The 21,367-nt window shown below is 57.9% G+C and overlaps 1 protein-coding gene across 1 annotated transcript; it reads right to left on the minus strand.

Moving 5' to 3' along the window:
* Window positions 1–221: 221 nt before the first annotated feature.
* On the minus strand, window positions 222–11,288 carry LMCD1 (LIM and cysteine rich domains 1). Its single transcript, XM_058032037.1, has 5 exons — window positions 11,182–11,288; window positions 9,756–10,011; window positions 5,789–6,118; window positions 2,737–2,952; window positions 222–734 (listed from the first exon to the last, which is right to left on the minus strand). Exons 1-5 carry the CDS (start codon window positions 11,268–11,270, stop codon window positions 579–581), a joined length of 1,047 nt encoding a protein of 348 aa, XP_057888020.1. The 5' UTR covers window positions 11,271–11,288; the 3' UTR covers window positions 222–578.
* Between the last annotated feature and the right edge of the window lie 10,079 nt (window positions 11,289–21,367).

The following is a 21,367-nucleotide window of genomic DNA, read 5'->3' on the forward strand; positions in this document are numbered from 1 at the left end:
GACCAGGCACAGCCTGCCCTGCCCCTCTCCCCTTGCCCTCTGTGCCCACTCCTTGGCTTTTTTTTTTTTTTGCACAGGACAAAGCCCCAGCTGCGTGTGGCAATTTTACACCATTGCTTTCAGCAAGCTGATCACATTCCTCCAACCCACTGCCTTGGCACAGTGGCAGCAGCCTGTTAGCCTAATTCCAGTAAGGATTTAAAAACCACAAACACCCCTTGTTTTTGACCACAACTGTAGGTTTAGTATGCCAGAAGTTACTGTTGAGATGTGTTATTTCCAAAAGACTATTGCAAGATCTTAGTCATAAGAAGGTTGGACAGACTTGACAAAAGCCAGCAGAGCCCAGCCCCTCCTTTGCTTTCCTCTCCAGGTGCTCCTGGCAGGTACACGTGGGCGCAAGGGCTCCCTGGCAGATCCAAGAGGGCCCCAAGGAAACACCTTCCTCACGCTGTGCTGGATGCCAGGGCACAGGGAGCTGCTTGCAAGTGAACAGTCAGACTCTTAAATTGGTAACCTTCCCCTCGTGCTGTGTTTCCCAATGCCCCCAGTCCAGGTGGGAGCCCCTCTGGCCCTGCTCAGGCCCTGCTCTGGCTGCAGGTGCTGCACAGCAGGCTGGTGTTGGCCAGGGTGAAGGGTTTGCCCATCAGCAGCGTCTCACACTCCAGGCAGGCAAAGTGCTTGTGGTGCCAGGCCAGCCCTTCCACCTGCTGGTAGTCCTCCGAGAAGATGATCTACGGGACAGACAGACAGACAGACAGACAGACAGACAGACAACTGCTCATTTCCACCACCCCACCAAGCTGGAGCATGGCAGGATCAGGGAGAGCCACCCCACAGCTCCCACCAAGCCCATCAGCCGTGGAGCTCAGGAATGGGTACACAGAATAACCCCAGGATGGTCTGGGCTGGAAGGGACCTGTGAAGGCCACCTTGTCCCGCTCTCCTGCCCAGGACAGGGACACCTGCCCCCGGCCCAGGCTGCTCAGAAGCCCTGGCTGAGCCTGGCACTGGCAGGAGCAGAGGGCCACTGGTGGCTCCCACCCAGCACAGGTGATCCCAGGGGCCACTTTGTGCCCTGGCACAGGGGGTCCCAGGGGCTCGGGTCACTTTGTGCCCTGGCACAGGGGATCCCAGAGGCTCGGGTCACTTTGTGCCCTGGCACAGGGGGTCCCAGAGGCTCGGGTCACTTTGTGCCCTGGCACAGGGGGTCCCAGGGGCTCGGGTCACTTTGTGCCCTGGCACAGGTGATCCCAGGGGCTCGGGTCACTTTGTGCCCTGGCACAGGGGATCCCATAGGCTCGGGTCACTTTGTGCCCTGGCACAGGGGATCCCAGAGGCTCGGGTCACTTTGTGCCCTGGCACAGGGGATCCCATAGGCTCGGGTCACTTTGTGCCCTGGCACAGGGGATCCCAGAGGCTCGGGTCACTTTGTGCCCTGGCACAGGGGATCCCGGGGGCTCGGGTCACTTTGTGCCCTGGCACAGGGGATCCCGGGGGCTCGGGTCACTTTGTGCCCTGGCACAGGGGATCCCAGGGGCTCGGGTCACTTTGTGCCCTGGCACAGGGGATCTCAGGGGCTCGGGTCACTTTGTGCCCTGGCACAGGGGATCCCAGGGGCTCGGGCCACTTTGTGCCCTGGCACAGGGGATCCCAGAGGCTCGGGTCACTTTGTGCCCTGGCACAGGGGATCCCAGGGGCTCGGGTCCCTTTGTGCCCTGGCACAGGGGATCCCAGAGGCTTGGGCCACTTTGTGCCCTGGCACAGGGGATCCCAGAGGCTTGGGCCACTTTGTGCCCTGGCACAGGGGATCCCAGAGGCTCGGGTCACTTTGTGCCCTGGCACAGGGGATCCCAGAGGCTTGGGCCACTTTGTGCCCTGGCACAGGGGATCCCAGAGGCTCGGGTCACTTTGTGCCCTGGCACAGGGGATCCCAGGGGCTCGGGTCACTTTGTGCCCTGGCACAGGGGATCCCAGAGGCTCGGGTCACTTTGTGCCCTGGCACAGGGGATCCCAGAGGCTCGGGTCACTTTGTGCCCTGGCACAGGTGATCCCAGAGGCTCGGGTCACTTTGTGCCCTGGCACAGGGGATCCCAGAGGCTCGGGTCACTTTGTGCCCTGGCACAGGGGATCCCAGGGGCTCGGGTCACTTTGTGCCCTGGCACAGGGGATCCCATAGGCTCGGGTCACTTTGTGCCCTGGCACAGGTGATCCCAGAGGCTCGGGTCACTTTGTGCCCTGGCACAGGTGATCCCATAGGCTCGGGTCACTTTGTGCCCTGGCACAGGGGATCCCAGAGGCTCGGGTCACTTTGTGCCCTGGCACAGGGGATCCCAGGGGCTCGGGTCACTTTGTGCCCTGGCACAGGGGATCCCATAGGCTCGGGTCACTTTGTGCCCTGGCACAGGTGATCCCAGAGGCTCGGGTCACTTTGTGCCCTGGCACAGGTGATCCCATAGGCTCGGGTCACTTTGTGCCCTGGCACAGGGGATCCCAGAGGCTCGGGTCACTTTGTGCCCTGGCACAGGGGGTCCCAGGGGCTCGGGTCACTTTGTGCCCTGGCACAGGGGGTCCCAGGGGCTCGGGTCACTTTGTGCCCTGGCACAGGTGATCCCAGGGGCTCTGGTCACTTTGTGCCCTGGCACAGGGGATCCCAGGGGCTCGGGTCGTTCCCCAGCAGGAGACCCCAGCTGCCCGGGTCCCTGCCCCGGCCCGGGGCTCCCTCCCCGTCCGTACCTCGTCGCAGCCGGCGCAGCGGGGCCGCAGGCTCTCGCAGTAGTGGCGCCCGCACCAGGCGGCCCCGCTCCTCCAGAAGTAGATGAGGTCCACGAGGGGCTCGGCGCAGCGGCAGCACACGAAGCAGGCGGGGTGCCACAGGCGCGAGTAGCCGGCGCGCTCGGCGTACACCACGGGGCAGTCCCCGGGCACGGGCTGCTGGCACGCCTCGCAGCGCTGCGGGGAGGGGTGCGGGTCAGCGTGGGCAGGGGGATGCACACGCTGCTGGGCAGCTCATTCTCAGCGACTCTGGGACCCTTCCAAACCGATACCCCCGACAAAACACAAAGGTTCTCCAAGAAGCTAAGAATTCCCATAGTGCAGCGCATCAGAGATGTAAATTTGAAAAGAGATCAGGAACTTTGGTCTTTTCCCACCGTTTTCTGTCTGTGCCTAACTCAGCTGTCACTCCACAGATTTCAGCAAGTGTTTTCTATTTCTAACAGGCCAAAGAGCCAGAATTAGATGTGATTAATCTCAAGATTAATGGCATCCACGCACATTACACACCAGACCAAGTAGGTCTGCTCTTTATCTGTGCCTGCAGAGCAATCCTGTGATTAGTGAAGAGCCAGCCTTGAAGCTCCACTCGGAGGCTGGCAGGATGTTGCTCCAGCTCCCACTGAAGCTGGGAGCAGCCTGTGTGTCACACAGGCTGAGGTTACGCTGCTGTGCCCCACCAGAGCCCTGGCACAGCAGTGTCCCCTCCAGGTGGCACAGGGGCAGGGACTGGCAATGGCCCTGTGGTCAGATGACAAGTAAAAACACCCCAATTGAAGTCAACAGCTTCTAACAGGTATAATGACAGAACCACAGAATGGTTTGGGTTGGGTTCTCCCAGGCTCTGCAGCCATCACACAGACCCAGGCCTTTTCCCATGCCCCCAACACCTCCCCGAGGCCCCAGATTTGGGGTCAGCCCAGTCCAGACCCCACAGCTGCCTCTGCCCTGCCAGCCCCGGGGCCACAGCCCCAGCAGCCAGCCCTGCTATCTTGCAGGATCTAAAGCAAGAACAAACACTGCAGCTTCCAGCCCTGAGCTCAAGTTTCTTGCCAGCAAGAACTGTTAAAAAAACAACTTATTTTGCTGTTTCTCTCTATGGAAATTATTCACAGGGAAAATCTATTCACAAGGCTTTTCCCAAGCATTGTATAACTTCCACATCCTGCTATTTACACACTACAAAGAGGTGATCCTTCAAGTTTGAGGTGGGATTACAGCTTGGTGCTCCTACATCTCCATCATGCAGGCAGAGGAGTGAACACTTTATTAGCTGAGGTGTTGGCCAAGAAAGTGTCCTGTTCTCTTGGCTTTCCCACCCTGCTCATGCCCAGCTCCTGCTCTGCAGTGCCAGCTCCCAGAGGAGGAGCCCCCAGACACCACCAGCACTCTGAGCACTCCCTGCATTGCTGGCCTCAGGCTTTTGGGAACAGTGATTCATTTGGATCAATTGCCTCAGGACTGGATTTGATTCCAGGGCAGGAATCAAACCTTTAACACCAGAGGAGTTCCCAGTTGTGGGGGCCAGGATTCTGAGCTCTGTGAGAGCACCCATCCCGTGGGACAGACTTGCAGCAGGGATGTGGAGGCACATGGGGTCAGTGTCCCCAGTCCTCCCCGGCTCTGCCATGCCTGGGCTGCACAGCCTGGCTGTCCCAGAGGATCTGCCACTGCTCTGAAAGCTGCTCCATTTTTCAGCTGGTGCCTTGAGAGAAATGATGCTTCAAACTAAGGAGAATAACATCACAGTTATGTATTTATTTATTTGAAAGGACAAACTCGCAGTTTAAGTAAACCTTCATTGCTAGGATGACTTATTGATGTGTTTAAAGGAAACCTTCCTTTTTTGGCTATTTTTTATCTTAAAATTCAGTGTTTTGTTGCAATAGTGAAAATCCTTACCATGCCACTGGATTCAAAGTCAGCAGTATGCTAAGAGACCATGGCAGAGGGGAGACATTACCCAATATGGACTGAAAATGAAAACTGCTCTTTCATGTACAACCTCAGTGCAGGAATGGCAGGAAGGAATCTCCTCTTAAAACCACTTGGACACCATTTGCTTTTTCAGCTTTAAATCCTCTGCTGCAAGTCACCCTCACAAGGACCAGGACAAGGTATTTCCACTCACCATATTTTATGATAAGCATCTGCTCAGCAGCACTCCAGACAGCGCTGGGGGATATAAATCTAAAAGGGTGTTGAGGAATCTCAGCCATTTCTCTGTGGAAATGTATTTGTGTGCCCAGCGACCCAGGGCAGCTGTTTCCATTTCCCCAGAGTGATTACAGCCCTGGGAACACCATCTCCATGTTCTGCTAACTGGACAGAGCCCCTCACCTCCTGCCATCTGAGGTCTTATGGGGTAAGAAGCCTACTTGGAAATACTGACTTGCATCACAGAATGGAGAAGGTTGGAAAAGACCTCCAAGATCATCAAGTTCAGCTTTCAACTGAAACACTGCCCATATCATCCAGACACGTGTCATGCCCAACCTTTCAACCTGCCAAGGACCCAGAGCTCAAACCAGCTCCCACAGTGAGATTTCCCTGACCTTGGTGGCCCAGCAAGGCCTTTGCTGCAGAGAAAGGAGATGAAGAAGAGGAGAATGCCCCTCATCAGCCCTGCCAATGGACCCTTGTGCTCAGCAGGGCTCGCTGGAGCAGAGGAGCCCTCCAGGCCCTCACAGTGCTGCTCCAAAGCATCGTGATGAGACCGAGCCTGCAGCAGGCACGGGGAATGCCCTGGGAGCAGGATGGGGACAAGGCACAGATCACCCTGCCTGCTGTGAGGTTTTGCCCCTGGAGTGGAGACCCAATCTATTACCAGTGGCTCCCTGAGCCTGCAGCAGCCCCAGAGCTCCCATCCCGTTATCCCATCCCATTATCCCATCCCATCATCCCATCCCATTATCCCATCCCATCCCATCCCATCCCATTATCCCATCCCATCCCATCCCATCCCATCCCATCCCATCCCGTCCCGTCCCGTCCCGTCCCGTCCCTCACTCACGTAGTGCCCGGCCGTGCCCTCCAGGGCCCCGTTGGGTGACTCGGGGGCTGTGCTGGGCTCGATGCCCTTCTCCTGGGCCTTCTCCTCCTCCTTCTTCCCGCCGCCCTGGCCCGGCAGCGCCACCTCCCCGACGCCCAGGGCCTCGGCCTTGTACCTCGTCACGAAGTCGAGCATGAGCTGCTGCTCGCCCTCGGCCAGGCCGCGGCACTGCGCCGGGTCCTGGTCGTGCAGCGGGAGCTGCCGTGCCAGCCGCCGCCGCCGCTGCCAGGCGCCCTCCGTGCCCGCCACGGGCTGCAGCTCCTTGGGCACCAGCTCCATGTACTGCATGGCCTGCAGGGGACACAGGGGCCTTGTACTGCATGGGACACACAGCGCTGCATGGCCTGCAGGGGACACACAGACTGTGTATTGCAGGGGACACACAGCACTGCATGGCCTGCAGGGGACACACAGACTGTGTATTGCAGGGGACACACAGCGCTGCATGGCCTGCAGGGGACACAGTACTGCATGGCCTGCAGGGGACACACAGACTGTGTATTGCATGGGACACACAGCGCTGCATGGCCTGCAGGGGACACACAGACTGTGTACTGCATGGGACACACAGTACTGAAATCATCATAACAAGGAAAAATGCAGCTGGCAGTGAGTCTGTGACACTGACCAGCTCCACCTGACTGCTGGTTTCACAGCAGAGGGAAGGGTTTGGTCACCGATGCCCCGTGCCACAGAAAGGAAATGCCCACAAAGTGCCCCAAATGAAGGCTCTGATTTAACAGGACCCCAGCAGCAGATAAACCCCTCTCAGTGTGAGGCTGGTTGGTGCCCGTGGCCCACGGGGGCTGCACAGTTAACTGCTCCTGGCCCAAGCAGGGGAAGGGAGTTTCCCACTCCGGCATTTTCCTATTGTAGTGTGAAGAGGGACAGGGCAGCCAGTTGGCTCCCTGCCATTCCCTGCTAGACCAGCATCCAGCTGCATTAGATTTCCTTCTTACTGGGTCAGCACTTGAGAACTCCAGCTTAAAGAACTGAGCAAAGAGATTTAACTGTTTGTGGCACACAGGCTGGTTCAGGCTGGGCTTTTCAGCACAGAAATTCTTGCCCAGCACTGAACTCTTCAGCACGTCAGGAAAAGCTTCCAAGTGCCTTCCAGCTTGGCTCCTCTGAGGCAGAGAGCAGTGCTATGGGCGGAATTCCTGACAGGAAATGTGCAACAGCAGCAGATAATGATTCCATGGAAGCAGGGCTTCTTTCCTCCCTCTTGGGGTGCAAGTTAAATCACTGCACACTGGGATATCAGACATCAGCACGGTACATCGTGCCCCTGTGCAAGGCAGGGCTGATGTCCGGTTTCCTGGGAAGGCTGCTGCCCTGTGGGACAAGGTGGAGTTTGGGAAGAGCTGCTTGGAGAGCTGTGGGATGCTGGGCAGTGACCTGGTGCACAAATGGCTTTCACAGACGCGAGGAATCCTAAGAGGAACGAGGAGAAAGAGACAAGGACTCCCTGACTGCTCCTCCCAGGCTCTGCCCCACAAGTGGACAGGAAACAACTGAACTGATGCTGTGAGAGCAGGACCACCAGCACAGCAGAGCTCCAGCAGAGCAGCAACGTGGGGAGAAACCTCAATCCACTGATGTGCCGAGACTAAAGAACATTTACACCAGAGCAAGGGGCCAGCACAGGCACCGGGAGCCTCCTGGTCTGCCCCACCTCCAGGAACTCCATTCCCAACACAAAGTGTTTGTGCTGAGAATGAGGAAAGCAAAGCCTCAAGGCTTTTTTAAAGGCTTACTTAAAGCCTGCTCAGGGGCAGGTTGCAGTATCTGCCCAGACAGGCAGTGAGATTTCAAGGGAATGCTTGAAGTTATAATTGCAGATGTCAATAAAAAATGTGTCCAGAGAAAAGATTGGGGGAAAAAGTCCAAAAAGTCCAACCTGACACCAAAAACTGCCATGAAGAATAAGAAGTTTCTACATCTGCTGCTATCACTTATTGTTATGGCCAGTGCTTCACTATGCTGCCTGAGTGCAGGTAATTTGGAGGAAGAGCATTTTAGTTTTCACTGCTCACCACTGGATCTTGGGGCTTTTTTATGATCTGTTCTTCTCCCTGTCTCCAAGGACCTAAGTATCTGGTTCATGACTTCTGCAGGCACGGCTTAACAAGAATGCTCTGAACTTCCTCCTGTTATTGACCGTCCACTTCAGCAAAACAAGGTGAAAAGGGTCCCAGGTTTGCAGCCTGCCTTGAGGAGGAAAGCCCTGGAGCCAGGCAGTTGTGCACTAACAGCCTTCTGGCACAAGAACCTTTGAAACCATCCCCAGAGTGGCTGACATCCAACACCTCTGCCCAAAGCTTGTCAAGCTGATCTGCCAGCCAGAATTTATCAAGGTTGTCTCCAAAGCTCCTGCTCCTTGTTTACTTGAACCAAGAGCCATTCCAGCCTGTCCTGGCACCATAAAGAGACCAAAAACTTTCATAAAGTTTTTAAACCTCCGCCATCAGGAGTGTGGGACTGGGCTGGGGGGAAGGGAAGGGAAGGGAAGGGAAGGGAAGGGAAGGGAAGGGAAGGGAAGGGAAGGGAAGGGAAGGGAAGGGAAGGGAAGGGAAGGGAAGGGAAGGGAAGGGAAGGGAAGGGAAGGGAAGGGAAGGGAAGGGAAGGGAAGGGAAGGGAAGGGAAGGGAAGGGCCTTGATGAAGCATCCCCAGCGCACAGCTCAGCCCCAACCCAGCCTGTCCAAGCCCTCAGGACAACTGGCTTTAAGCCAAATTAACCAGTCTGGCTGTAGCTGGACTTTCACACCTATATCCCAAATTCTTCTTTTAAAAGATCTCTGGTTGCATTTTCAGCAGCTTTTTTTGTTGATTGGTATCACTAGCTTGCAGCTATTTGTTTCATTTGAGGAGCAGAAGCTCTTCACTGCTCACTCCTAACAATGGCACCCAGAAGGTTTTACACCACAGCACAGTGAAAAGCCAGCTAAAGGCTTTCCCACAAGAAATGCTCTGCTGGCTCCCACTTCCCCATGCTGAAAACCACTTCCACCCCTTCCCACACAGCTGGTCCAGATGGAAACCAGGCATGGCAGGGAGGTGGAGCTGGGCTGGGGGCTTGGTTTTGAATCCAGCCCTCGGAAGGGGACCACACTCCCTATCTCACCTTTTTACACTGAGCTCTCTTTATAACACTGTTTTGATTTGGACCAGATTATGCTTAAACTGTAAGGAAGAAATGCCCAGCTCCAGGGCTGAGATGAGAGTGGTGCTGCAGGGAGCAGCAGTGGGCAGAGCTGCAGGCAGGAGCTCTCAGGCACTGAGCTCAGCTCTCACCGGGCTCACACCCGGGCACGGGGAGCCCTCCCACCCCTGCTCCTGGGGCAGGAAGCTCCTCAAGGCTGCTGGAACACGGCTGGGCTGCTGTTCTTCATCAGAGGGACTGTGAGGGACCCCGGGAATGGGCCTGCGAGCCCACTCCCCAGGCAAGGACTCCTCCAGCAGCACAGGATGCTCTCTGAGAGCAGGAGAGGAGGAGCCCTGGGGCACAACCACCCAGCTGCCCACCAGCCCCACTCCTGCTCCTCTGCGTGCCCAGCCCAGACACCCCCAGAAGGCCTGGAGGAGTCATTCTTACATCCAGCCTGGGGCTTTGGAGCAGGCATGGGCTGCACAGGGCAGCAGGGATGGGATCTCTCCCCAGCCATGCTTTTACTGCAGATGGGCTTTACCAAAAGACTAAGAGCTTTCTAGTTGTAAAATCCATTAAGGCTTCTCCTAGAAATGTAAACAAACCCATAAACCCCAAAGGCATTCCATCCCCCTCTCCCACCTGCTCTGCTGACTGACAGTGCTCCAAACACGAGTGCTCTGCACCCTCTGCTCCCCGAGGCACACGCGGGTTCCCGTTCCTGCCCATAACCCCCTTGCAGGGCACAGCTCTGCTCCCAGCCCCCCGGGTGCCCTTACCAGCTTCTGGGTGAGGCCGGGGGGAGCCCACTCGTAGGTGATGGTGTCGAAGGTGGGGTCCTTGCCCGAGATGTTGGGGTTGGTGACGATCATGCGGTTCCTCTTGTAGACGCGGGCGCCGTCGCCGCCCTTGAGCCGGGCCGTGAGCGAGGCGTGCCGGGAGCCCGCCAGCAGCCGCCCGACCTTGCGGTCATCGTCCAGCTCCGAGCTCGGCCCGTGCTCCTCCTGGCTGCACTTGCACGACTTGCAGATCTTCCTGGGAGAGCCCGAGAGAGCGCCCAGGGTGAGCTGGGCACGGGCTGCCAGCCTCTGCCCAGGGGCACGCACTGCCTGGGCTCGTGGCACGGACAAAAGGCTCGGGGGGGAATGGGATGGGTTGGTTGGGTTGGGAGGGACCCCAAATCCCACCCAGTGCCACCCTGCCATGGCAGGGACACCTCCCACCGTCCCAGGTGCTCCAGCCACAGTGTCCAACCTGGCCTTGGGCACTGCCAGGGATCCAGGGCCTGCCCACCCTCCAGGGAACAATTCCTAATATTCCATCCATCCTTGCCCTCTGACAGTGTGTCTGGCACATTCCCTGTGTCCTGGCAATGCAAAATCTGCTGTCTCCCACCCACAAGGAGCTGCTTCTTCCCCTGAACTCTGGAAACCCCTTCAAGCATCACGAGATTGGAGATAATTCTCCTCACCAGATTCCAACAGACCAGCACTAGCCTTGCCTATTATGAATCTTTACATGCCATTAAAAAAGGGACTGCTGGAAGGAACTGATGCTTAATTGACTGTAATTTGAATGATAATGGGTATAAATCACACAGACAAGTGTCTAAGGACACTCTGGTGGCCAGCACTGCCATCAAACACTAATAGCAAAAGGGGCAAAGTAACTCTGACACAACCCCGAGGATTTCAGCAGGATCTTGGAGTAAGAATGAGTCCAGCCAGCCTTTAATGGAGTCAATAAAAAAAATGGCTGTACTTCCACCAAATGAGTGCTTTAAAGTTTGGATTTCACACAGCTGAGGTATCACAAGCGGAGCTGAAGGCATCCCAGGCATTCCAGCTGCAGCAGCACAGCTGGACCACTGCCTCCCTGCCCCACCACCACGGGCCCAGCACGCTGGGGGGCTCCCCAGAGCACAGAGGAGCCCAGTGTTTGTGAGGCAGCTCAGAGGGCAATAATTCTCTTTTAATGAGCGACATCTGGATGTCTGCATTCCATCTCACAGCCCCTTTGCTGTCCTGCAGGAGCAGGGAGCAGGCCCTGCCCTGAGCTGGGCACTGTCCTGGTGTGCTGCTGCTATCAGGGGCTCTTTACCCAAATCTGTGGTTTTAGGGGGAAAAACTGGGAATGAAGCATCACTACAAGGTGTTGTGTCAGCAGCAGCCCCATTCAGGCAGGATCAGGCAGGACCAACGTTACCTCCAGGAGTGCGGCTCGAAGCCCGTGCACAGCCCCCGGCAGCGCAGGCAGGGCGCGCCTCTTCCCACCTGCGGCTGGCTCCCCGACATCTGCAAAACAGCACACAGCTGGAGCATCACACGCACAGCTGGAGCGGCACACACACAGCTGGAGCAGTGCACACACAGCTGGAGCAGTGCACACACAGCTGGAGCGGCAGACACAGCTGGAGCGGCACACACACAGCTGGAGCAGCGCAGGCAGGGCGCGCCTCTTCCCACCTGCGGCTGGCTCCCCGACATCTGCAAAACAGCACACACAGCTGGAGCAGCGCACAGCTGGAGGGGCGCACACACAGCTGGAGCGGCAGACACACAGCTGGGGCAGCACACGCACAGCTGGGGCAGCACACGCACAGCTGGAGCAGCACACACAGCTGGAGCGGTACACCCACAGCTGCAGCAGCACACACAGCTGGAGCAGCGCAGGCAGGGCGCGCCTCTTCCCACCTGCGGCTGGCTCCCCGACATCTGCAAAACAGCACACACAGCTGGAGCAGCGCACAGCTGGAGGGGCGCACACACAGCTGGAGCGGCAGACACACAGCTGGGGCAGCACACGCACAGCTGGGGCAGCACACGCACAGCTGGAGCAGCACACACAGCTGGAGCGGTACACCCACAGCTGCAGCAGCACACACAGCTGGAGCAGCGCAGGCAGGGCGCGCCTCTTCCCACCTGCGGCTGGCTCCCCGACATCTGCAAAACAGCACACACAGCTGGAGCAGCAGACACAGCTGGAGCGGCACACACACAGCTGGGGCAGCACACACAGCTGGAGCAGCACACACAGCTGGAGCGGCACACGCACAGCTGGAGCGGCACACACACAGCTGGGGCAGCACACACACAGCTGGAGCGGCACACGCACAGCTGGAGCAGCGCACACAGCTGGAGCAGCACACACACAGCTGGAGCAGTGCACAGCTGGAGCGGCACACACACAGCTGGAGCGGCGCACACACAGCTGCAGCAGTGCACACAGCTGCAGCAGCACACACAGCTGCAGCAGCACACACAGCTGCAGCAGCACACACACAGCTGGGGCAGCACACACACAGCTGGGGCAGCGCAGGCAGGGCGCGCCTCTTCCCACCTGCGGCTGGCTCCCCGACATCTGCAAAACAGCACCCATCCTTGGGTGATCACTGCTGCAGAGACATCCTAACAACCTCCCAACGGGACGAAGACGAGCAAAAACCCACACCAGGAGCCATAACATTGGAGAACAAACCTATTTCCTGCCTGCCCCGTGGATTTATCAAACGTGGCTTTTTGAGCGTGAGGAGCGCAGCAGGATACTGCAGGAGACAAAAACAAAGTGCTGCAGGAGGCACCAGGGCAAGGTGACACCAGCAGACGCCGAATTTATCTCAGCCTGGATGTTTACACAGGAGCTGTCAGGCTCCTGCCTGAAAGACACGCTTGTTCCCTGGAAAAACGAGCTGAGGGGAAGCAGGGACGGTGCCAAGCCCAGCAGGAGCAGTGCAGCACCAGGGGAGTGAGCCCAGCTCAGCACCCCCAGCCCCTGCAGCCAGGGATCAGCCCCCAGCACCCCCAGCACCCCCAGCCCCAGGAGGGACAGCCACGTGTCAGGGCTGGGCAGGTTCTGACCACTGTGCCCACCACAGATTGCCCTTCCCATCAGGGTTGTGGCACACACAGGGCCCACGGCTCCCAGCCTTTCTGGGGCCAGTGATCAGATTTTGTGAAAGGTCCTTATCTCCCTCGAGGCAGGAGCTTGTTCTAGCACCTGACTCTTCAGTTGTGCACACACACTGGGAGCCTGTCAGACTCTCAGAATATCTGCCCTGGGAGGGACCCACGGGGATCCTCCTCCAGCTGGCCCAGGAGAGGCTCAGCAGAGCAGGGTGAGGCTGTGGAGGCGCCCAGAGTGGCACCTGCCCATGGCTGCAGTCCCTGCACTCTCTGCCTTGCCACAGTCCTGCAGTGCAACATCATGCACTATTTAAATCACAAGAGGCTAATTTCAAAGGGAGGGACCGAGAGCAGGGAAAGGACTGAGGCAAAGAGCAGCTGCCGCTCCCCAGCAGGGACCCATGGGGTCCTTGGGCTGACCCAGGCTCTGAATCTTGCTCAGGGGCAAACCCAGTGATGATGCTGCAGCTCCTCTTCCTCCTGTGCCAGCTGTGCAGGACAGACAGACGCAGGATTCCCACACAGCACTCCCAGCCCTGTCCCAGGTACCACAAACTGCTGGGCTTTAGCTGGCTCCGATCTTAGTGAGTCAAACAGGAGCTGAGCATCAGCAAGGGACTGCAAGTGGTGGTTTATCTAAGATACAAACATCTGGATTAAATAAACTCCTTTGGGAAAGGCTCATTCACTCAAGGGGAAGGGCACAGGGAGAAGTGTGCCCAGCAGCACAGGCAGCTCCCCGGACAAGCTGGCACAGGGCAGTGCCAGGGCAGGAACTCACAGCCCTGGGGTGCCCAGCAAGCTCAGACACTGGGGCCAGCAGCTCCGGAGGCTCTGACAGGCCAGGCAGGCTCTGTCTGGAGGACAGTGCTCTCCTCACTCCTCCAGAAGGGAGAGCTGAGCCACTCTCACTCCCGTCCCTGTGCAGGGCCAGACACAACAGGCGCCAGTGCCCGGGCACTGCACGTCCTGCCCAGGCACTGAGCTGCTCCTCACGCTCTGCTGCAGCTCCTCACATCGGCATAAAAGGAGATTTCTGTGCAAAAATTATGCAAGACACTGCAAAAACCCCAAAGCCGGTGAGATAATGTGAAACAAATGCTCTGTCCCAGGCTCCACCTATGCCCAAGCCCATCCGAGAAGCGCAGCTGAACTTTGGCATCACCTTAACAAAAAAGGTTTGGAGACATTTGTAATGCTTTAAAAAAGTGCCAAAACCCCAAAACCAGGCCTGTGTCAACAAACTGGCTGAAGAAAAGCAAATCCTGCTCACCAGGACCAGATAGACGCTCCTTGCAAGATTTCTGTTTTGGCTTTCTGTGCCTCACAGCATTCTTGCTGCTAGAAGACAGAAAGCAAGTCAGGGCAGAGGAAATTCTTGGGTAGTGAAATGATAGGAAATCGAGGCTGTCCTACCCACAGAAACATTGCTGAGCAGCGTCAGGAGCACACCAGTCATGCCATGGGTTGCTGCTACACCAGCCAAGGGCACGGCCATCAGTCGCTGAGCAGCTGGAAATGGAGAGCCTGGAGGGACAAGTGACAAGGAAAGAACCCAAACACAGCCCCAGCTTGCTCCAGAGCTTGAGGACTCCTCTGGAAAGGAGCACTGAGCTTCCCTGGCAGGTCTGGTGACATGGAGCCCTGGCCAGGAGCTCTGAGCAGGTCGGGCTGCAGCTGCACAGCCTGCTCTGTTTGCTGCTCAGCTGAGACCCCACAGGGGTCTGCTTCTGTCACCTTCTGGCCAGCCCAGCCCAGCCCAGCCAAGGACCCTTTGCCAAAGGCTCTGCTGAAACCAGTCTGACAGATTGGGTTTGCTGGGTTTGGAGCCAGGGACTGTCCCCAGGGGCAGCAGAACCTGTGGAGCACAGACCTGAAGTCACGTTCAGAGTTTCAGCAAGCTTGGCCAGCGTGGTGGTTAGTCCAGGACCATGGAGGACCCAGCACACCTCTAGAACACCCCAGCACACCCCCAGGGGCAGCAGGGGACACACAGGACTCGGCTCTCTCTGCGAGCTGTGCCCGGTGCCAGCAGAGCACGAGTGGCACCAGGGCAGGTCCTGGCAGTGCCAAGGGTGTCCCATGGCAGTCCCCCATCCTGGCACTGCTGCCTGAGCCACCCACGGCTCTCCAGCCCCCAAAGGGCTTTGGGGACACAGTGCCACAGCCACAGGCCCAGGAGGGGCTGGCAAAGGGGGCCCTGCTGCTTCCACAGAGGCTTCTGGATCCCAAAAGCATTTATTGCACAACACCCTATTTGGAGACCGAAATGGTGCTGGAGACACGTAACCACCTCAAGTATGTTTTCCCCTCCTTTTTAGGGAGGGAAGAGGAAAAGCTGGTTTCCAAAAAGTTACTCCAAGTTCACAACAGCCCTTCAGAGCTGAGGTCCTCGTTTCACCTCTCCCCACAGCCCGTGCTCCCCAGTGGCCAGGCAGGCTCCATCCAACCCTTCCTGCAGCACCAGACACCCTGCCCTCCATCCCAGCGTGGCAGGAGAGAGCTCCAGGGAGGCTGAGAGACCTCCAGAGCCCCTTGGGGGGTTCCTCCAGCTGCACTGAGTTTTGGAGATTTACAGCTAACTCTGAACCAGACCCATGAACAAAGGAACGGGGAAAGCCACACAATATTCACATGGGTGGGACCAGTCTGCTCAGCACAATTGCTGAGGGATGGGATGGAGAGCAGATCATTTGTTGTCATGATTTGACTATAATGGAGCTAAGCTTGCATAATAACAGTGGGCTAGCTCAAAATTCCATAAGGACTTGGGGCCAGCTCAAACTTCCTTAAGGACTTGGGGCTGGCTCAAACTTCCTGATGGATTTGGGGCCGGCTCAAACTTCCTGCTGGATTTGGGGCCAGCTCAAACTTCCTGATGGATTTGGGGCCAGCTCAAACTTCCTGCTGGATTTCCAGTAACTGGAGGGTGCAGGGGTTTACATCCAAGGGAATGCTGCATGCTCCAGCTCACATGTTGGCCATTTGGCTGAACTCTTCCCTTGCTGCTGATGACCAGCAAACAGAAGGGTTTGGGTTGCGAGGGACCTTAAGCTGACACCTTCCATGACTGCACCCAGTGTCTGGTGAGGGCCAGCTCAGAACCAGCTCCCAGTGCTGGCACAGAGCAGCCCAAACGTCCCCTGAGCTCGGGTGGGACACTGGGGGCTGCTCTGGGTCTCAGGAGAGGCTCCTTGACTGCAAGGGGAATAACTCTGAGCGAGGCAAGCAGCCAGACGTGCATTAACCAATGAACACATTCACCACCGCAGCTCTGAGAACAGCAAAGGGATGTTTTGATTTATTTTCTTCTCATTTTCATAGAAAACATCCATTGTAATCATGACCTGCAAGCAATTTGTTTCCCTGCCAGATTCCAAGCAAGCGTTATCCCAATTACCACAGTCACAGGAAAAAAGTTCCCTTACAAAAGGCTGTCCTTCATCCCAAATTCTCTCTATTGGATTTATTTCAGGCATCAGTGAATGGGTTGATATCATCTGGAATACTGGAAGCACTTATTGTATTAAACTCTGCAGAGTAAGAAGTTTGCTGCCTTTCATTTTAGCAACATAAAGAGCAGGTAAAGGCACTGATAATGAAGGAAACTATTTCAATGGAGCTGCCAGATCCCAGCCCACAGGATGACAGAGCTCCAACAACCAGGCCTCTGCAAATAGCTCCCTCTTCCAAGAGCACATAGCTGGCAGCATTCCTTTCTTCACTAACAATGTGTGAATTAATGATAAGAGAAGGGCAAATGCTGAAAAATCAGATTTTTTCACAAAGCCAGACAGTGCTTCAGATACTTGGACTTAATTATAAACCCAAAGCAAGATGTGAGGAAGTGTCTGGAACGGGAAGAGCCCCCCAAAGCTGATGAACCAGCAGATGTGCTGAGTCCCAGAGCACCCAGGTAAGGCTCTCAGGGTGCTCTGCAGTGACCTGCCCGGCCAGTGGGGTGCTCCCCATCTCCCACCTGGGGAGAAGGTTCTGGATGCCCCTGGGAATGGGGAGCCCTCAGGACACTGACAGGAGCTGCCTCCACCAAACCTCCACATAACCACTGACCTAGGGCTAAATACCCTCTCAGCAGCAGGAGAAGGGTCTCTGGTGGAGGGAACAGGGCCCCCTCCCCTGTGCCCACCCTTCCTGCACTGCAGCAGCCCCGAGCCCCACAGCCTCACACAGGCTGGACACAAAGGGAGGGGGTCTGGAGGGCTCCAGAAGGAGCACACAAACAGAACCTTGTGGCTGCCCTGAAGCCACGGCAGGAGCTGAGGGACTGTGCCACCCCAAACACTGGCAGCCACCGGGATGCTCTGGGGAGAATTCACCCTCCTGTGCCCACCTGGTGTGACCAAGCCACGGGGTGGGTGCTGGGGGTAGGTGAGATGGTATCAGGCTGGTGCCAGCACTAGGGAACCTCAGCTCTCCAAAACTGCAAATAGCTGCCAGGACACACTCCCCTTTCTCTGAGCCCCATCTCCAAACGGAACAGTAGCTCCAGGATGGGACATCTGAGCACTGCCTTTCCTGCATGGCTGAAATACAGTATTTCCTCCTTTAAAAAAGGAGAAAATCCCCAGCCTAAGCAAATACTCCAGACACTGCCTCTCTGCAGGACCAGAGGGATTTTGTAATTCGTAAATTGCATTTCATTGGACTCTGCTTAGCTCTGGCTCCAAGTCCCAAAATAAGGTCTTTAACCCCTGTGCTGCTTTATGATTCTCTGTCTATAAATACCAGCCCAGAGCAGGTTTCTCCATTAAGATCCACATCTGCACACACCTGCAGAGGGCTTCAAGCACCCGGGGTTTGCCGATCAAGAGGGAGCTCCTGCCTCTCCCTGAGGCACCAAGCCCCCCAGAGCATACCCTGGAGCCCATTTAGCCCTGCCACAGCAGCCCTGCTCCGTGTCCTGCAGGATGCTTCGGGTGTTTGCCAGTCCCACGTGGAGAACCCAAGGAAGAAAAAGTTAAAATTTGTATTAACTGAGTAAACTTTACCTTGGCTCAGACGGGTGCTTTTAGCTTGGTGGGTTATTTTGTTCTGACAAGAGGGACAGAGTTTAGTGAGAACAGTACACAAGCCCCGGGGCTGCCTGGCCAGCTGGGCCCGCTCCAGCCCTCACGCCGTGCCAGCCATCGCCTTCTCCCTGCTCTGGGCTCCAACTCTCCACTACAATTTAATCTAAACAAGCCCCGTGCCAAACAGAACGCTCTCCCACTCATGCTGCTTTAATTTCCTCAGAAAGAATCCCAGAATACTCTAGGCAAGACATCAACAATAATTAAACCCAACAGTGATTGAAAATCAAATTTTCGGGGCCTCGCGACAAGCTCTAATGAGTTCCAGACTTGCCTTCCCCGACTTGCTCAGACTGGCTGTGTGACACTGCCAAGCTAAATTAAAACTTGACAGTATTCCACACCATGCCCAGAAAAAGTGCCCGCCTTAGGATTCAGGAAATGAAACAGCCGTCTGCTGCAGAGACACCCATTAATGTAGGGACGTCGATTATGCAGACACTGATACAGCGTCTGCATTGTTCTCCTTCCTTGTTTTCATTATGTCATTTCACATCCCTTCTGAAGTACAAGCTAGCTGGCATGTCTGTTTCCCCCTGCAGTGTCCAGGTGAGAAGGGACAGGCAGCAGAGCTGTGCAGAGCTGTGCAGAGCCTGGCACGCCCTGCCCACAGCGAGGGTCCCCAGCAGAATGCACCTTCACTGCCCGCCGTGCCACTGCCTCTGGTTTAAGTGACATGAAGGTGACATCTTGTCCTTGGCCCTTCCCCAATGGGAGCTGAGCGTCCAGCTGCACATTTTGGGAAGTCTCTGATGCTTTCTGCATTCAGAAGCGTTTTTGGGGTGCACTGTGAGCCCTCCCTGCTGCATCCCCTGCAGGTGATGCTTGAGAGGCTCCTGGGAGACGGCTGCAGTGCAGACACAGCTTCACCAGGGCTCATGCCACAGCAGGGATTTGCTCAGCCCTCCCTGCTGTCCTGGGGCTGCTGGCAGAGCTGGGCCCCTCAGAGCCCCCTTGTCCAGACAAGGCAGGGATTGAGCTGCTGCCAGGGCCAGCCTGACCACAGCCCAGCAGCAGCCTGGAGAAAGGGCTCCATTCCCACTCCTGTGGGATCCATCCCCGCTCAGCGCCTGGCAGGAGCTTCCCGAGGGCTGCAGCTGGCACCCAAAGGTGCCCTCCCCACGGCAGCCAGGACCCGTGGACATGCTGAGGTGCCAGCAGCAGGGACCTGCTGGGGGAGGACATTGCTCTGAGCCTGGGGTGACACAGCAGCAGGGACCTGCTGGGAGAGGACATTGCTCTGAGCCTGGGGTGACACAGCAGCAGGTCCCTCCAGCAGGTCCCACCAAACCCTGACCACTCCTGCTGGGACAGGGCCACACGGGGGTGCCTGGCCCTGCCAGCCAGCACTGACTGTCCCCAACAGAGCAGCACACAGGGAAGGAGGAATCCTGAGTGCCCCAGTCCCACCTGGAAGCATCGTGTATGTGACGAGAGCAGGGCAGGGGGTGCTGAGGAACCCAGCCCAGCATCTGTGGGTCACACAGACAGCAGCTCCTGCTGCCAAACACCAACCTGTGCCCGGCTACCCCTGCCAGAGCAGCCAGCTCACGGTGACACCGGGTAAGGCTCACACTGACACCAGGTAAGGCTCACGGTAACACCGGGTAAGGCTCACACTGACACCGGGTAAGGCTCACGGTAACACAGGGTAAGGCTCACACTAACACCAGGTAAGGCTCACACTGACACCGGGTAAAGCTCTCGGTGACACCGGGTAAGGCTCACACTGACACCGGGCAAAGCTCACGGTGACACAGGGTAAAACTCACGGTGACACCAGGCAAAGCTCATGGTGACACCGGGTAAGGCTCACACTGACACCAGGTAAGGCTCACGGTAACACCGGGTAAGGCTCACACTGACACCGGGTAAGGCTCACGGTGACACCGGGTAAGGCTCACACTAACACCAGTTAAAGCTCGCAGTAACACCGGGTAAGGCTCACACTAACACCAGGTAAGGCTCACGGTGACACCAGTTAAAGCTCGCAGTAACACCGGGTAAGTTTTCCTTGGCATCAGCAGCGGCTCAGCTCCAACCCAGCGGGCCAGAAGGTGCTCCAGCTCAGGAACAGCCAGGCTGACCTGCCCAGCCTGACAGGCAGGGTGGCCCCACGGCCAGCACTGCCCAAATACCCCATGGCAGAGGGCAGCGACCCCCCGGGGCAGGGTCTGGGGTGCCCCAGGGCACTGCCCGGGGAGATGGCATCACACGGGCCGCTGAACTCACTGAACTGAAGGTGACGGGAGCAGCTGCTGCCATTGCCCGCTTGGCTCCGGCCCGGCAGCCAGAACCCCTCGCAGAGCTCAGCGCCAGGGCAGCGGGACACTGCGGGAGGAAGGGCCGGCGTCTCTCGGAGCCGACGCTGCACAGGGTCTGCGAGGGGACGAGGCCCTCCCCGCCTCCCTCCCTCCCTGCGTTCCCAGAGCCCAGCCCGGCTGTGCCGCTCACGGGCTCGTTCACACCGCAAACCGCTGCCCTGCCCGCAGACGCGTCGCTGCAGCGATTTTGGCACCGGAATGAGCACCGGGCGGGCACAGAGCGCTCTGGGTGCCCCGAAGGGCAGGGAGGAGGGCAGAGCGGTGGGCTCCGTGCCCCGGCTCGCACTGCGAGGGCAGCACAGCCGGAGATGAGGGATACCGGGAGTAACCCCGGGCTCCCTGAGCCGTGCGGTGCCCGCGGCGCGCCCGCTGCGCCCGGGCATCTTCGGGCGCGGGGATCGGTACCGTCGTGCCCCGGGACAGGGATCGGGATCGCTCCCGGTGTGCCCCGACAGGGATCGGGATCGCTCCCGGTGTCCCACGGGCTGTCCCGGGACGGGGATCGGGATCGCTCCGGGGCTGTCCCGGGACAGGGATTGGGATCGCTCCGGGGCTGTCCCGGGACAGGGATCGGGATCGCTCCCGGTGTCCCACGGGCTGTCCCGGGACAGGGATCGGGATCGCTCCCGGTGTGCCTCGACAGGGATCGGGATCGCTCCCGGTGTCCCACGGGCTGTCCCGGGACAGGGATCGGGATCGCTCCCGGTGTGCCGGGACAGGGATCGGGATCGCTCCGGGGCTGTCCCGGGACAGGGATCGGAATGTTTCCCGGTGTCCCGGCACGGAGATCAGGATGGTTCCCGCTGTACCGGGGCTGTCCCGTCCCGGGAATGGCGATCATTGCCGCTGTCCCCCGACACCGCTGTCCCCTGGGCTGTCCCGGCACGGGGATGGGGATCATTCCCGCTGTCCCGGGGCTGTTCGCGGCTGTCCCGGCACGGGGATGGGGATCATTCCCGCTGTCCCGGGGCTGTTCGCGGGCTGTCCCGGCACGGGGATCACGATCATTCCCGCTGTCCCGGCACGGGGATCACGATCATTCCCGCTGTCCCGGGGCTGTTCGCGGCTGTCCCGG

This window comes from Melospiza georgiana, chromosome 11 (genome assembly GCF_028018845.1).
Source record: "Melospiza georgiana isolate bMelGeo1 chromosome 11, bMelGeo1.pri, whole genome shotgun sequence".
In the NCBI taxonomy this organism is placed as follows: domain Eukaryota; kingdom Metazoa; phylum Chordata; class Aves; order Passeriformes; family Passerellidae; genus Melospiza; species Melospiza georgiana.

Excerpts from the sequence above, each read along its gene's own strand:
- LMCD1 (XM_058032037.1), bottom strand. The coding sequence starts at position 11,270 with ATGTCGGGGAGCCAGCCGCAGGTGGGAAGAGGCGCGCCCTGCCTGCGC. Across the intron at positions 6,119-9,755 it reads CCGGCCTCACCCAGAAGCTG|GCCATGCAGTACATGGAGCT; the intron begins GTAAGGGCACCC and ends TGTCCCCTGCAG. Across the intron at positions 735-2,736 it reads GCTGCGCCGGCTGCGACGAG|ATCATCTTCTCGGAGGACTA; the intron begins GTACGGACGGGG and ends TCTGTCCCGTAG.